General features: G+C 39.5%; 1 protein-coding gene across 1 annotated transcript in view; it reads left to right on the top strand.

Moving 5' to 3' along the window:
• Window positions 1-14756, top strand: part of LOC311515383 (RING finger protein 151-like) — a 29560-nt gene extending 14804 nt beyond the window's left edge. Inside the window, exons 3-7 of the mRNA XM_084618380.1 lie at window positions 327-466; window positions 2336-2498; window positions 4414-4534; window positions 9778-10020; window positions 11178-14756. Of these exons, the coding sequence (XP_084474506.1) occupies window positions 327-466; window positions 2336-2498; window positions 4414-4534; window positions 9778-10014 (661 nt within the window). The 3' untranslated portion in view covers window positions 10015-10020; window positions 11178-14756. The remainder of the gene's footprint in view (window positions 1-326; window positions 467-2335; window positions 2499-4413; window positions 4535-9777; window positions 10021-11177) is intronic.
• The last annotated feature ends 708 nt before the right edge of the window (window positions 14757-15464 follow it).

Genomic DNA, 15464 nt, shown 5'->3' with positions numbered 1-15464 from the left:
CAGATGTGGCCTTCTGGCCAAAAAGTTTGCCCACTCCTGCCCTAGTTAGTGCTAAAATCTTAGTTTTGTGACCTCTCAATAGCCATTCTTCATGAACTAATTTGCATATTTAATTTTGAACCTTAATATTCCATCATCACAGCTTTCACCCTCCCAACCCCCTTTCATCAAATGTAGTTATTTGAATGTTGAAATATTTTGAACGGAGCATTTGACTTTTTTCCTTGTGGAAGGTAGAATCCCTGGAATGTGGCAAAAGTAAACACTTTTACAGTGTTGCAGGAGTTTAAAAAAGAAGAAACAAAGTAACTCTTTTCTGTATATAGATACATGAAAAATGATCTAAATCGACTTCAGCTTCATTGCAAAAACAGAGAGCGTGGTTGTGAAATGGTTTGTTCTCTAGAATCTATAGACAGACATGAGAGAGAATGTGAATACAGCCAGATACCCTGCTCAAATGCTGGTGAGTAAAGTTCAAAGTTGAGCCTTTTGTTCAGAAAATTTGTATCTGTCATACTTAATCACAGTAGGGTGGCAGCGATGGACATTCATTCACTTCTGTGTTGAGTTCCACATCGTGAATTTCTGAGTTCTAGACCATATTCATGCTAGACCAAAAAGATTGAAGTAAGCTTTCTTTAGGCAGGCAGGTAGGTACTTCTGCTTGCACATTCCTGCACAGACATGGCCTCTGCAATGTGGTTGCTTCAGTTTAACAAGCAAAGCAAAACAAAAAAAGAGCCAAATAAAAATTAAAAAGATAATACAATGATCAGCGGTTGAGAGTTTGCAGAAATTTTTTTAGACAGTGGATTTGCTCTCCGTTGTAATGGTGATTGTCGTCCATCATCAGTTTTTCCTTTTTCATGTGAAAATTAACCAGAATGAATTTGAATACTGGACCCCTAATTTATCAGAATACACAGCAGTGCATGGGTTTTGCTTTCTGCCAAGGTATGAATTTGTCTAATATTCAGCTTTTATTACTCATCTGATTGCGGTTTTTTGCATGTGATGATTGAACCATCTTTTTGGCCAATTTAACATTTATTATATTAAACAGAATTACACTATAACTTGCTGCTTTGCTCCTTTTCCAGAAGGTATCTCAAACTTTAGCCAGTGTAGGTAGTGCTAAGTATATATCTGATAAACTGCTGTTTGATGCTTAATATGGGACAAGAAATAAGGTTTTTTGCATTCTGCTCCCAGTTATGCTGCTGCTGTGTTGCCTTGGGCAAGTTATTTACATTTGTGTGTTTCTTAATCTGTAAAACGGGAGTAATAGCTCTTTCAGAGAGGTGTTGTGAGTCTTTTGAGATCTTCCAGTGGAAGGTGATCTGAAAGTGCAAAATATTTTTATTAAATTATATAGGTGTTTGTCTTAATCAGAAGTGCACACACTCTGAAACCTACCACTTGCAAGATTTTTATGGCACATTTTTGTTTGTGCTTGTAGCTAGGCCACCTCTACTAGGTGATATTTTCTACTTGTCCTTACCAGCCTGTCTGCAATACACTGCACTTGATCATGCTGCCTTTTATCTCAGACTTGTCAGGTAGGCAACCCATTATTTGAAGTCAGAAATGTGCACAACCTACTTACATTTACTATAAAAGTAAGAGTAAAAATGTATACTATTACTACATTTGATCTCACAGACTTTGAAGGCTTTTGACATCCTTAAGTTATTTTAAATCCCCCCCCCTTGCTTTAGAACTGTAAATAAAATTTAATGGCCTCACAATGCTCCTGATTCCTTTTGTTCCCCACCCTTCAGGCGTCGCGGCCCATTGGTTGAGAAATACTAGTCTACTAGTAGGTAGGGCACAAGTGTAGTGGTGAAGAGAACTTGGTTCTAGTCCCAGCTCTGTTGTTAATTTGCTCTGTGATCTTGGAGAAGTTGCCAAGGTCCAAATTTTCTCTAACCTTGGGTGCCAAATTTTTGATACTCAAGCCTTGTCTAAACTGGCATTTTTCTTAATATCTCCAACCATTGCTGTTGGTGGTGGAGTAGGGCTGGTGAGAGCATAGTGTAGGCCAGCTGCCAGTATTTTTTCTACTATCCATGTCTTACATTAGTGTTACCACCAGGGTTAGAGCAATGATGAGAGACTTGAGCAAAAAGTTTTAACGTAGACAAGGCTTTGGGAATCTGTAGGTGTATCTCTTCATGCTGTAAGGGAATCACTTTCTTTTGACATATTTGCATATGATCAGTTCTGTGCACTGTGGTTTGTTTGCTTGCTTGGGTGTTTTTGCCTGGAATGGACTATGCTTCTGTTAATTGCAGTGATTTAATATTGTCTTAATTTACTGTTTCCTGTTCAGGTTGTCCAGTTCAGATTGAACGACGTAACTTAGATGGCCATTTGGCAGTGTGTGAATACCGGAGCCGTGAATGCCCTAATGGTTGTGGTTACACCATTTTCAGGGCAGAAGACACGCAGCATAATTGTGTAGCAGAGCTAAGAACAGAAGTAGAACTGCTCCGGTAAAATACTACTTCTGTTTCATGAGTATTTGTGTTTAACCTGGGCCTAAAATCACTGCACATAAAAGACAGGTCCAAGTACTAGCTCTGTTTAAGTCTGATATCTAACCGATAATGTGTAAATCACTTAGTATTAACTCGTAAGGATATTTTTGAAAAGCCATTACACACTTTAAACTCTTACTGTACTTTTTAGTCTGAGTTAGTTGAATTAGTTTGATTAGCCCAGAACCCTAATGAATAGGGATTGCAATTATCCAAAATTATGTGATGGTTACATGAAAGCGTGAAATACTTACAAAGAACTAGACTGAGTGCATTTAACCTTTCCACTTTTTACCTTAGTCTGATATGGACCCAGAGCCAAATTATGAAGTAAGATTTATTATTTAAGATTTTAAAAACACTTTGGAGATGAAAAACTCTGATTATATTTGGCAGTTATAAAGTTATCAGAGATGAGAGGCTGGTGACCTACGAGTTCAAGCTTGTCCTTGTGCCTAAAATGCTGGAAAACTACTAATACTTATCAGTATACGTCTTTACCTTCTGTCTGTTCCCTTCTTTCTTCTTGCCTCTCTCCCTCTTCCAGTTTATCATTTCCATGATCTTCCAGCAGTTTTGTACCTCTTCCCACCCCATCCTGCTGGTACCTTCTCTCTTGCTCCTTTGGTCAATGGAGGCCCCAGCTCTCCTGCACTTTGCTGGTGACCCAGGTTCAGTTCCTGGTAAGTGCAGCAGGAAACAAGTGAACTTTCCTGATACCAATAAAATGCCAAACTGCTGCTCAAAACTCAAACGGTTAACCTGTTAATGTTTCAGTTTTGGCTATGGCTGTGTTTAATAACTAAATAATACTAGTTTCCTTCTCCCACAACTACTGTCATTTCACATCCATGATAAACCAACAAGTGTTGATCCAAATGCTGTTAGATGGTATGTTATCCTGAGCTTAACCTATAGCTCTCTGTATTATGTCCTTGTTTCAGGATTCCATTCTCCTTGGGTTAAGTGGAATGACACAGACTGAGGCCCATTCATGCTTTGTATTTTGAGAAACATATTACATTTCTCCTAAACTACTGCACAAAGTTACCATATACTCTTAAAATAAAATCAATCAAAATGACAGTTATATGTTTGGATGAAAGGAAATAAACCATCCAAAGCCAAAAAAAAAAGTTAGTCTATAGCTTCTGGAATTATTTCAGAAACATCTATCTTGGAGTTCTGTATCGCTGCCCAACGCCATAGGATTTGAGCACCAAGAATCTCTGATATTGATGCCAGGAGTAGAACTTGCACATTCTATCGAGAGATTAAAACCCCTAAATTGGTACATACTGAGCAAGAATACTCTCTGTTGGTAAAACATGCTAAATATCTCATATTACCTCTGGAGAGCTGTGTAACACAAGACAATAGCAGAGCTTCAATTTAGGACTAAATTTGGGCAAATCACGAATTTTTGGGGTTCATTGGCATTTCCAAATTTTTTAAAAAAAAAAACCTCATTTTGTTTTTGTTTTAATTTTGAACATTTTTTTATGTTTTTTAATTCTTTTAAATAAAATTAAAGGAAATTTCTAAAGAGAAGGTAGTTTAAATGTTTCAATTTTTCTGTTTAAATCTAGAAACTGTCTAAATGAAACGTTTTGATTTTGGGGGGAGAATTTGCTTCAGTGTTTCTTTTTCTTTACTGAAGCAACTCAGTGAAATCACCATGAATTTGCAAAATCTTTTGGTGTTCCTGAATCTGCATTTTTTTTCTCCTGAGGAAAACAGTGTTGGTTGAAAAATTTCACCCAGTTGTATTCAGGAATGATGTGGCTATTTGGCAGCAGTAGTTCACTCTGGTACTTAAAAGTCACAGGTATAATGGTTAGGTTTAAAAAGGAAAAATACACTTTTTTAGGTCAGAAATGATCTGCAGAGTGGAGGAGGCAAAGCATGAAATGGAGTCCAGATTAGATTCACAGAGAAGGCATATGGTTCAAAAAGAGAGTCTTCTGCAAAATGAAATTGAAGAACTAAAGGTAAATAAGCTCCAGTGTCATTTGTAGAAATGTGTTTTTGTTTTCTTCCCCTCTCCCAACAGTGTAGCTTTTTTGCTTTTTCAAGTAGTGGGGAGTTTGTTATCCTAATTCACTATAGAAGATACAGTCCTACAGTCCAATGGTCTGAACCTATCCTTTTCAAATAATTGCAGTGTCGTGGCCTGGTAAAGCTCCCCTGCTGGAGACTCACCAGGCTGCTGTTTTGGGCCCAAATGCTGTGGCCGTGTGCTTTTAAGCTTCCCTAGGTCTCAGTAGACTCCAACACAGTCTCTCTCTTGACCTTTCTGGCACAGGTTTTCTGTCAGTTACCCCTTCGGAGAATTGGAATCTAGGGGTCCGGCTACTCTATGCCCCTACAAGTAGTGCTGACCCCAAGATATCCCGGTATATGAAGCACATCCTTGCTCACAGTTCCACTTTATGGGCACTCTAGCAGACACTTCAACTCTTTAGAGACCTGTGATAATTGAAACTCACAAATTAATAAATGTCTTACCTGATGATCATTTCCTTTCTGCTAGCAGCATCTCCCACAATTATAAGAGGTATGGGCTAGTCCCCTCCTGACTGCAGTTTCTGGAGGCAGTTCAAAGCGGTAGCACAGCCTGTGCGAGCTATGCCCCCTTATCCAGCCTGCTGACAGATGATTCATTCCAAAGCTGTGTAAAAACTCGTAGAATATGATTAGTAACAGTCACTTCAGTGCTAGACAATCTGGGCTACAGCCTATAAACATAACCATCAAAATTAAATACTGTCTCCTGGCTAGGAAGCCAACCAGGAAGGGTAGAACTGTGGAAGATGCTGCTAGCAGAAAGGAAATTAACAGATAAGAAATTTACCATTCTGCAGCTCAGTGTCTCCCGCAATTCTGATACATACGGAAATTAACAAACAATGAACAGAAATAAGGGGGGATAAGACAAAAAAAAGAGAGAAGATTCCCCCTTGAGTTAATTGCCCAGAATGGCAATGCTATTCCTGGCTCAGTGCCTGCAGCACCTTCCTGCCAAAGAAGACCTTCACAGAGACCAGAAAGTCAATTTATAGTATCTGCTAAATGTGTTAACCTATGACCATATTGCTGCCCTGCAGCTCTCAGCGGTGGAAGCACAAGCTCTTTCCACCCACAAAGTCATCATAGATATTGTGGAGTGTGCCTTGATGTCTTTATAATGCATAGCTTGATCCATCTAGCTAGTGATAGCTTGAATACCCTGGGCCTTTGGCATTTCAGATGAAAGGAGACAAATTAGGAGCCTGATCTTCTTGTCAATTTGGTATGCTTGGCATCATCTTCAGTGCTCTTCTAATGTCTAACATGTGACACAGCTTTTCTGTCGGGAGCTGTGGCTTTGGACAGAATGAAGGGAGGACAATCTCCTGTTTGGCATGAAAAGATTAATTCACCTTAGGCAAAAAACTATTCTAATATTCTTAGTACCACCTTGTCATCATGAAACACCCAGTGGCATTCCTGCATGGCTAGAGCTGCCCATTCAGAAACTCGTCTAGTAGACATAATGATGACCTGAAAAAAAGAGTTTTGATAGATAGGTGGAATGGAGATATTGATGTCAGTGGCCCAAAAGGATGCGTAGTTAGGGCCTTTGGAAAGATTGGTTTAACCACAAGTTTAGTCAGTCAGAGTACTCTGAGATATCTGAGAGTTCTCTGTCAAGGAATCAGAGGATGTGGTGAATAGGACATTTCTACAGCTGACACCAGGCACTATGGAGCTGGTTCCTTGTCTGTGCCTTTCTGAAGAAAGTCCAGACTAAGTGGGATATCAGGATATTTGGATTTTTGTTGTTAATGATACCACAAGCTAAACCTAGTTCAGATAGAGGAGCAGGTCTTTAGGGTTGAAGCTCACTGGGAGGAGAATGTTGTTCCCTCTCTTTGAAGGATAGTTCTAGTGTGGCTAATGCTTCCTTCTTAATAGCAGGCTATCAGTTGTAGATGCTCTAGATTGAGTAATGGGCCTTGTTAAAGGATGTCTGGTCTCACTGGTAGCTACAGTGGTAGTTCCAATTTCAGTTCTCTCCGATCAGAGAACCATGCATCTGCTTGGCCAGCGTGGTGGTAGCACTGTCACCTTTGCTTCTTCTGGTCTTACCTTGCTTTCTGGATCACCATTTTCAGAAATGGGAAGGCATATAGAAGGCCTTGCGGCCATATGTGCAAATATGTGCAAAATTCGGGGCCTGCTTCCCTGATGAAGTACTTTGGCTGCCTTGTCTTCTTGTGATTGGCGAATAGGTTGACTGCCAGAAGGATGAACTTCTGCGAAATCCTAGTAAAGATTTTCCGATTCAGGCACCACTCTGAGTTGTTGATAGTACATCTGGTGAGTCAGTCTGCCTTTTAGTTCAACTATCCTTTTGAGTGTTTTGCTCTTATGGAGTTCTCTGGCCATCACTTCCATTGTTTCCACTTGATTGTTGACATATGGCACAATGGTCATGTTGGCCAACCAGATCAAAATATTTTCATCCTCTAGGTAGTTCTGGAACCTCCATTGGGCTAGCTTGAGAGCTCTGAGCCTCAATAGGTTAATGCCCTGGTTCCTTTCGCATGGGGTTCCAGGTGCCTTGTACTGTTCTGTTCCCCTGATGTGCTCTCCATCCTATTAGGCTGGCATTGGCTGTGAGTACTTGTGGGTCTGGAAGGCATATGGAAAGTCCCTTGCAGACATTCTCTGGGATTGTCCACCATCTTAGAGAGTTCATCATCTGGTTGGGAACTGATCTTGCATGTTTTCTGGTGAATGGTTCCATGCTTTTAGGAGAAAAACCTGAAGGCACCTGATATGGGACCTTGCCCACAGAGCGATTCCTATATTTGAAACCAGGAGGCCCCGTAGTTGTAAATATTGAGTTATGTGTGGACTTGCACACTTTACCAACATGCAGGTTCTGGACCTTGTGGAATCTGTCTAATGATGGGTAGAATCCTAGAACCATAGGGTTAGAATGGACTGCAAGGGTCATCTAGTCTAACTACCTGCCAAGATGCAGGATTTGTTGTGTCTAAACCATCCAATACAGATGGCTATCCAGCCTCTTTTTGAAAAGCTACAGCGAAGGAGTTTCCATAACTTCTCTCGGCAGTTTGTTCCATTGTCCTACTGTTCTTACAGTTAGGAAGTTTTTCCTGAGATTTAATCTAAAATGACTATGCTGTAGTTTTGGAAGGGTTGTCTAGGAAGAGATACAGTTACGTGCCTTGAGACCTGAGTCTGGCATCTTGGTAAAGAGCCTAGGGGCTAAATGGGATCATTTGGTACTGATAGCAGGCTGTGTTGCACATAAATCTCAGCAGCATGTGGTGGTGTAGTCATATGGGAATGTAGAGATATGCATCTGCTAGATCCACAGAAGCAAGGAAGTCCCCTTGGACAGGGATGCTACCATTGAAGCTAGGGTCTCCATCCAGAATCTCACTTTCTTCATCCATTGATTGAGTCGCTCGAGATCTAGGACAGCTCTGTGTCCCCATATGCTTCTGAACAATGAAGAAAATTGAGTATAGTATAAGAATCTTCTGAGGGAAACGTTTCTATTGCTCCTGTGTCCAGGAATAAAATAATAAGCTGTCAAGAAAAGTTGGGAGCAAGGTGAACCATCATTTGATTGCAGCTGTAGACGCAGAAAATCTGCCAGCAGGCTGGAGAAGGAGATGTGGCTAACATGGGCTGTGTGACAACTTTGAAACAGCTCTAGAAAATGCAGACGGAAGGGGAATAACCCATACATTGCAGAATTTGCAAAGGTTCCAAAACCAATCACTGTTCACTTAAGATAGTATCGGAAATATACAGATCTAGACAAAATAATAAAATACCTATCCATGTTTCCCTTCCTCAGACTCTTGAGCATTCTTTGGGCTTAGGTCAGATCCTGGTGTCCAGGATCCTTCCTCTACTCCACATGGCTTCTTGGCTGGATGATGGAGTTTGTCTTTGTCTCTGATCCCTGCTGCAGTGTGCTTCCTTTCTCTCCAGTGGCTGGTGACAGACCTTCTTTCTAATAACCTCCAGTCCCCTGTGTCAGGTGACCCACCCATCACCTTGTCAGGTGATCAGCCCCCCACATCTGTTGCTAAGTTACCACACCCCTGGAGTTCAGAGTTGGCTTGCCTGGAGCAGCAGCCATCTCTTTGTCAAAGTTGAACAACCCTCCATTGTTAGCTCTGTGCAAGTTGCAAGAATTTCTCGTCACCTTTTGTGGGTTTTAGCTCAATATGGAGACAAAAGACAGCAGAAAGAAGGCAAACAAGCCGCACATTCCAAATGGAGTTTGCAGTTTGACAGATGTGCAGAGCGAGTCCCCAGTATCAAACAGGATTCATGAGCTGTACCTATATGTTCCGTTCTATGCATCCAATGAAGTGGGCTGTAGCCCACGAAAGCTTATGCTCTAATAAATTTGTTAGTCTCTAAGGTGCCACAAGTACTCCTGTTCTTTAAGCTGTACATAGTGGTATTCCCCAAATTGTAACATGCAGCATCTGTTTAAGTCTGGGCGCTTTAAATACAAGACACATCACTGCAAGTAAGGGTTTGCTGCCCACATGGATCCAGTTGCTGGATCAGGGCCCCATACGAAACCAGTTTAGCTAGAGCTGTGCTCAGACTCTGTTCTAACTTGCTTCAAAACCCAGTGGTGATAAGGCCAAAGTAAAAAGCAGTGGGGAGAGAATGTATTATCTAATCCATTCAACCAGCTTTTATATTGTAACAGGAAAAAAATAATCATCAAAACGCAAGACAGTTGAGCCTTTGTATGTTTTAAGGTTTCGTCATATTGGATTTGAATTAAAATATTGAAGATCATATCTGCAAGTAAGTCACGTAGCTCTGTCCTGAACACTTTTGGTTTTTGGAATAATGTTCATTTGGGTTTTGAGATACAGAACATAACCAGCAGCCAGTGAAATCCAGTGGTACATCTGTGATCAGTTGGATTTTCGCTGTCTCTCGTGGCTCTCGCAGGCTGGAATATTTGAAATGAGTGCCACAGCAAGCAAAAACAGTGCTTTTATCAGCAAAATTAAGTTTGTTTAGTGGTTTATCAAAAATTGCAGATTCTTTCAGCTGTGCCTGGTCTTCATTATTTCTTCTCCTGTATACAGTAGTCATTTCAGCTTCAATACCACCATTATTGGAAATGTATTTATATGATCTCTTATTTTAGTCTGTTTTCACACATGCTTTTTAGAGTCAGATGTCACGAGTGATGTCTGAGGTGCGCTCCCTTATGGCTGCAGAGAGACAGCATCGTCAAGAGCTGGAGCAAGCAGAGCTCGAAAAGCGTGAATTAATGGAGCTGCTGAAAGGCCTACAGAAAGACTGCCGATTAAATAATACAGAAGGAAACAAGAAATCAACAAACTTTCGCCCCCTAACACGACTGGAGAGTGTGAAACGAAAACCCAGGGAAGTTACAGTCATCTAAACAGAAGTAAGTTCACAGACACACAGGATTCTGCTTCCTGTGAACAGTTAGCAAATGTTGTATTAGTTCTAAATGACCTCTTTTCTATCTAAATTCCAAATGGGTCCAAAAGAGTGGGGGAAAACACAAGTTTTTATATCTAGCCCACTTTGCATACTATACAAATCGTAAAACTAGTTTTTAGGTATTTGGGAGAAGTTATAGGCCCAATATTAGTTTTTAAAGGTCCATTAATAGTATATTGGGTATTACAACAGGCATTTAAAAGGACATTTTCAACTAATATTTTCGTATACCAGGAGCTCTTACTCTATAGTCCTCCCTGGATTGTTTACAACAACCTCCTTACAGACCTGGAAACTAGAACGTCAACTAGGTGACATGGAAATTTTTTTTCACTGCTACTGCAATTTCAGCACAGTTAAAGCTGGTATATGACCCCTCATTTTTCTCACGTGTGTATAAGCATAATGATGACAGCAGCTGGAATGTATTCTAAGAATAGGACTAATTCTAGGAGTAGTATTTAAGTACTTCAGTCAAGCCAGCAGGGGAAATGAACAAATTTGGAGGTATTTGTGTCCTACAAAAACACCGTACTTTACAAAGGAATGGTGGCTTAAATATTCTTAATTCCAGTCAGTTGCCACCAGCATACAACAGCTTTAAACTAGGTCAGTTTGGGCTTTAAAGTATTTGGCAGTTTTTCTTTAATCTCCAACCCCTTCTTAGTTTTTCATCAAGCTAGCTGTTACCAAAACCCCTGATAGTGCAGAATTTTAGCAATGCAGTCTCACTGCCAAGCTGTGAATTCTCCTTCATCTGTTTCCATCATGAAGGAGCTTGCAGGAGATTACCTGTTCATGTTGAAAATTTGTAAGCATTTATATTGACCAGGATTGCTTAAATACGGTTACTGTCCTTTCTTGCACCTCCAACGCTTTTATAATATTTGCATTACATAGTGAAGATTAGTGCATATTCAGAGTCCTGCTTGTTATCACAGTCTGGGTGAATTGTGTATACATTTCCTTGGTGTGAGCAATCTATTAGCTGTTTTTACAAGGACTCTAAGGTTTAATACTGCTGACTGTAGAAAGATATACGTCTTTTTAAAACATATTAAAAGCACCTGTTGAACATCTTTAATTTTCTTTTGACAGGTATGACAAAAACTACTTGAATGTTGTTTTACCCACAACAGACCTCAATTTTATACAAAGGACATATGATCAGGTGGACTTCTATATTGATACTAAAGTCTGGAACTATACAATGGCACTAATAGACCCACGGATCTTGAATCATGGGGTTTCTTACATTTGAGGACTGAAGGACACTTTTTAGAAATGTGGAGAGGTCAAATATGGCAGCCAGTTAGACCCTGAGCATGTGGGTGAAACCCACCAGCCAGACATCTGAAATATATGTATGATGAAAGAGAACCCCATGATGTTACAAGGGTTTATGCAAGTCTCCATGCCTGCTTTGGTTATTTTTTTCCCCCTATTGAACTTAATACTAACAACATACTGAAAGAAACAAGTAGAATGTTAGTGAGTGCAGTAAGTCTGTCTTAGAAGCAGAATTAGCACTTAATGATTAAGACGTGAGGATATCACTAATCTTTCTCAAATCTTATTTAGTACATTGTAGTTTCACTTAATCCAGCTAGTCCAATAATTTGAAAGATGTGCTGACTCAATTTAAGTAAGACACAGCCCTCTCTGGCTCTTGCACCATCAATTCCCATACACCCATCCAGCTCAGTTTTTTTCATAGAAGCATACAATTCCTGTGGAACAACTAGTGAGCCAGACTTGATTGCTGTTGCTGCATATTTTTGCTTTCTTTATTGAAATGTAGGAGTAGAATAGTGTTCAATGAGCATCTGTTGGTTTCAGTAGGACTTCTGAATGCAAGACTTTCAGGAGAACCCTATATCTGCTGTTTAATTGAGTTGCAATGTACCAGTTTGCTTGTAAGCACCCATGTTATTTTAGTTAGGCTGATTCTAATATTAAGTTAAATTTTCATCTCAATCATAATTGTTCATGTGTGTTATCAGATGGTTAGCCTAACATCACAATTGCATGGCAGATTTCTTTTCCTTATTAGTAGCAGACAAGTGAATTATGTAGCCAGGTAACATATGCAATTACTGTAAACATTTTAGTTGCAAAGTTATTGTATTTTTTACATCTTAAACATTCTTAGGTGCTTTAAGAAGTTTTTTTAAAAAGTGACCCTCAGATAGTAAACAGGTCCTGGAATATATTAAAATAAGAATCCTTGTGAAATTTGCTAACTCTTCCCCTCAGATGCGTTTTTGATAGTGTTTCTCTACAGATTTGCCAAGGAGTCCTGGATAACTTAGGAAAATGCTGGCACCATTCCGCATTTCTCATGAACGTCTTTTGGATAGACCCATACAGTTTATCCTTGGTACGTGGGGGGATCTTATGCAGCGTTTTCTGACATTGAAAGATGTCTTTCTAAATACCTAGAAGTCTATGCAAATTTTATATTAACAAATGAACGTTAAAATGTCTTCCAGCCACACGGTTCATTGCCAAGCTAGACTGAAATTTGTTTTTTTTTTTATTTTTACATTTAATAAAAAATGGGAAATGGGCTCAAAAGTGGAATTTTGAGGCTAAATGTCATTGTGTCTAAAAGAGAGCTAACAGGTAGCTTGTAACCATTTGATTTGCACTTTGTATAAAAGTTGAGCTACTCAAGTGTTCATAATAGTTATTCATTTTGCTTCTCCTCTTTTCATTATGAAAGATCAGGTATCCTCGTTGCCTAATAAAATAGTGAGACATACATGCAAATAAACTTGCTTTCCTTATTCCCTGTATACTTCACTCAGCATGCAGGAAAATGAGGGACTAAAGTACTATAATAGGGGACAGGTACTTTATTAAAAGGGACATAAGGAATAGGGGTCATAGTTAAAGGCCTTTGTCTGACCCATGGCTGGGACATATTAATAGACAGGGCTAGCATTTGATCAAAACAGCACTCTACTTAAAGACTTTGCATCTCTTCACAGATGGGAGTTCTTGCTGCCATTGTCTCTGGGGTGTAGGCAAAGGCAGGCAACCATGCTGAAGGGAAGATGACACAGGCCTCAGAAGTTGCAGGTGCCTAGGGTGCGGTAGGGAGGGGGGCTAGGACCTGCTTAGCAGGTATTGATTCAGGATAAACAGAACTTGCTATCCACTGCTTAAAGGGTTCTCATCACAAAATGTATTGCAGTAAGGCCTAAAGGCCCCTTCTGTTGCGGGTAGGCCTTTGTGTTGGAAACTATATGAAAACAGGATGCCTCAGTATACTCTATTGCTGAAACTTTCTAGAGACTCCTTTGCTTTGGCATCAACACCATCTACCAGTTGGCTTTTCTGAGAGGCATTATGGGGCTGGTAGCAATCTTAATCTACCATTTATTTCATTTACCCCCTCTGAGGGTAGAGTGCATCATTGTGCTAGAAACTGCCTAGTGGAAAAAATTCAGTTTGACAATATTTCAGTGAAAACGGACATTAACTAGTATCATAAAGGACTGGCGGAGCTTGCTAGAGAACATTCTACCTTAGATATTGGCTGTTTACAGTTTAATTAGGGCCACTGGTAGAAAGAGGAAAATCTGTTGCACACTGCTCCTTTAGAATAAACAGAGGTTTGTAAAGTATGCAAAACGTGAAGATTACATACACACTTCATCCTTAGCTGGAACACCTGGAGTTTTATAAAGGGACATGCTAACCATGCTAAATTAGCCAGGAAAGACCAAATCATCTTTAGGGAAAGTGTCTCATTCTGATGCTGTCAGATTCAAAAGTCCCAACCTTGGAAGGCTCCAATTGGATTGTGGACACTGCTTTGGTACAGAGCAAAATGGTTGATATGTCTTAACTTTTGCAAATATGAATGCTGGTGCTCTACATTTTTACTCTCTTTTCACTTGCTTTCTGGAGCCCTGTTGTTTCTGTGTATTTTTCCCCACAAAGGAGCCAAGCTTGAGGCCTAGGAACTTTACATTGTTTTACAGCCCTGAACAAGTAACCTAGCTAGGGTCCAAAACGCAACACTCCTGAACTAATATTAGTCCCCAACTCTGCACTTACTCCCTCACACACGAGCTCAATAGAACATCTCCTGTGCAAATATTTTCAGGACTCAGGCCACAGTCATTAACTGCCTAACAGCACTGTTGCTGAATTGAGTGAACATGAAGAGCAAACCCAACCTACCTGTCCTGTCGATCCCTAAACGGCTGCCTACCCAGGACTGATGAGGAGAGGAGTAAAGGAACCAGACTGTTAGCCAAAGATGTTCTAATTATTAAAACAAGATGTAACAGCACAGTAAAAGCCACTCACTATTAGCTAACAGCTATATGGCAGAAATGTACCTAGACTGATGTAAATAGTTTCCACTTCAGCTCTGAACATAAATAACACTTTGAACATTCAAAGAGAACTTTTGGTGGTCTTCGTAATAGATTTCCATTAGGAAAAAAACAGTTAGGTACTCTAGCTGCTGTAACATTGCCTCCTTTCTCCTTAGTAGAAGTTAATGGGACTGCTTTCCAAGAAAGCTGCTATTCAACACTGATGTGGTCCTTTGGCATTAGCCACTTCCAGTACTCTAGTCAATTAGAGAACAAAGTTCCAAGTTAAATTAAAAAGTGGAATTTAATGTTTTAAACCTGAGTTGCTCATGGTAAGAATTCAATTTAAATGTATCAAATCAAGTAAATTAATTTTAAACATAGCATTTACAGCATTATTTCAAGTTAATTTAACCTTGAGAAAGAATTCCCACAAATATTAAATAAATCCTATGCAACTACAAGTCCTAGAACTATGTTTAAAGAAACTGTAGACATACTGCGCAGTTTTCAAGTCTGACTAATGATTTACTGAGATTTTGTTCACCTTGATCAATTTTACCAGCCTTTTATTTTTTAATTTGAAAGTGACAAGCATGACATGCTGTATTTCAAACTTTAAGAACCAATTGAATATTTACAGTTTGTTCCATACTTGAAGCTTTTTCTTACCTTTTCATTCCAAATCCCCTGACTGAAAACAAATCACTCACGTCCCTGCTGCAGTTTTGTAAGTTGTAAAGTTTCTAAAAAAAATAAAAAACCTCAAACCCATGGTTTAAAGGAGCCTCAGTCTGCTTTACAAAATATTTATGCAATGCTCCTCAATTTAAAAAAATAGCATTAATACCTATGTTTGCTAGAACATCACCCGTTTTAGTCATTACAATTGCATTAGTAAAATTCCATCTTCCTTGATCGACTTGAGTATCTGATGCTTTTTTCACAATTCAGATTCTACTGTTCAATCATTTTTCTGAAGTCTGTTACTTTATACAGTACTAAAATATACAGCTGTGTGAAACAAAATTATTCCCTTTTGCCATGCCCA

The sequence above is a fragment of the Lepidochelys olivacea genome (assembly GCF_965140295.1).
Source record: "Lepidochelys olivacea isolate rLepOli2 genome assembly, chromosome: 2".
NCBI classification, from domain to species: Eukaryota; Metazoa; Chordata; order Testudines; family Cheloniidae; genus Lepidochelys; species Lepidochelys olivacea.
Note: the sequence above shows the minus strand (reverse complement) of the source record. Positions and strands in the feature narration are given on the sequence as shown.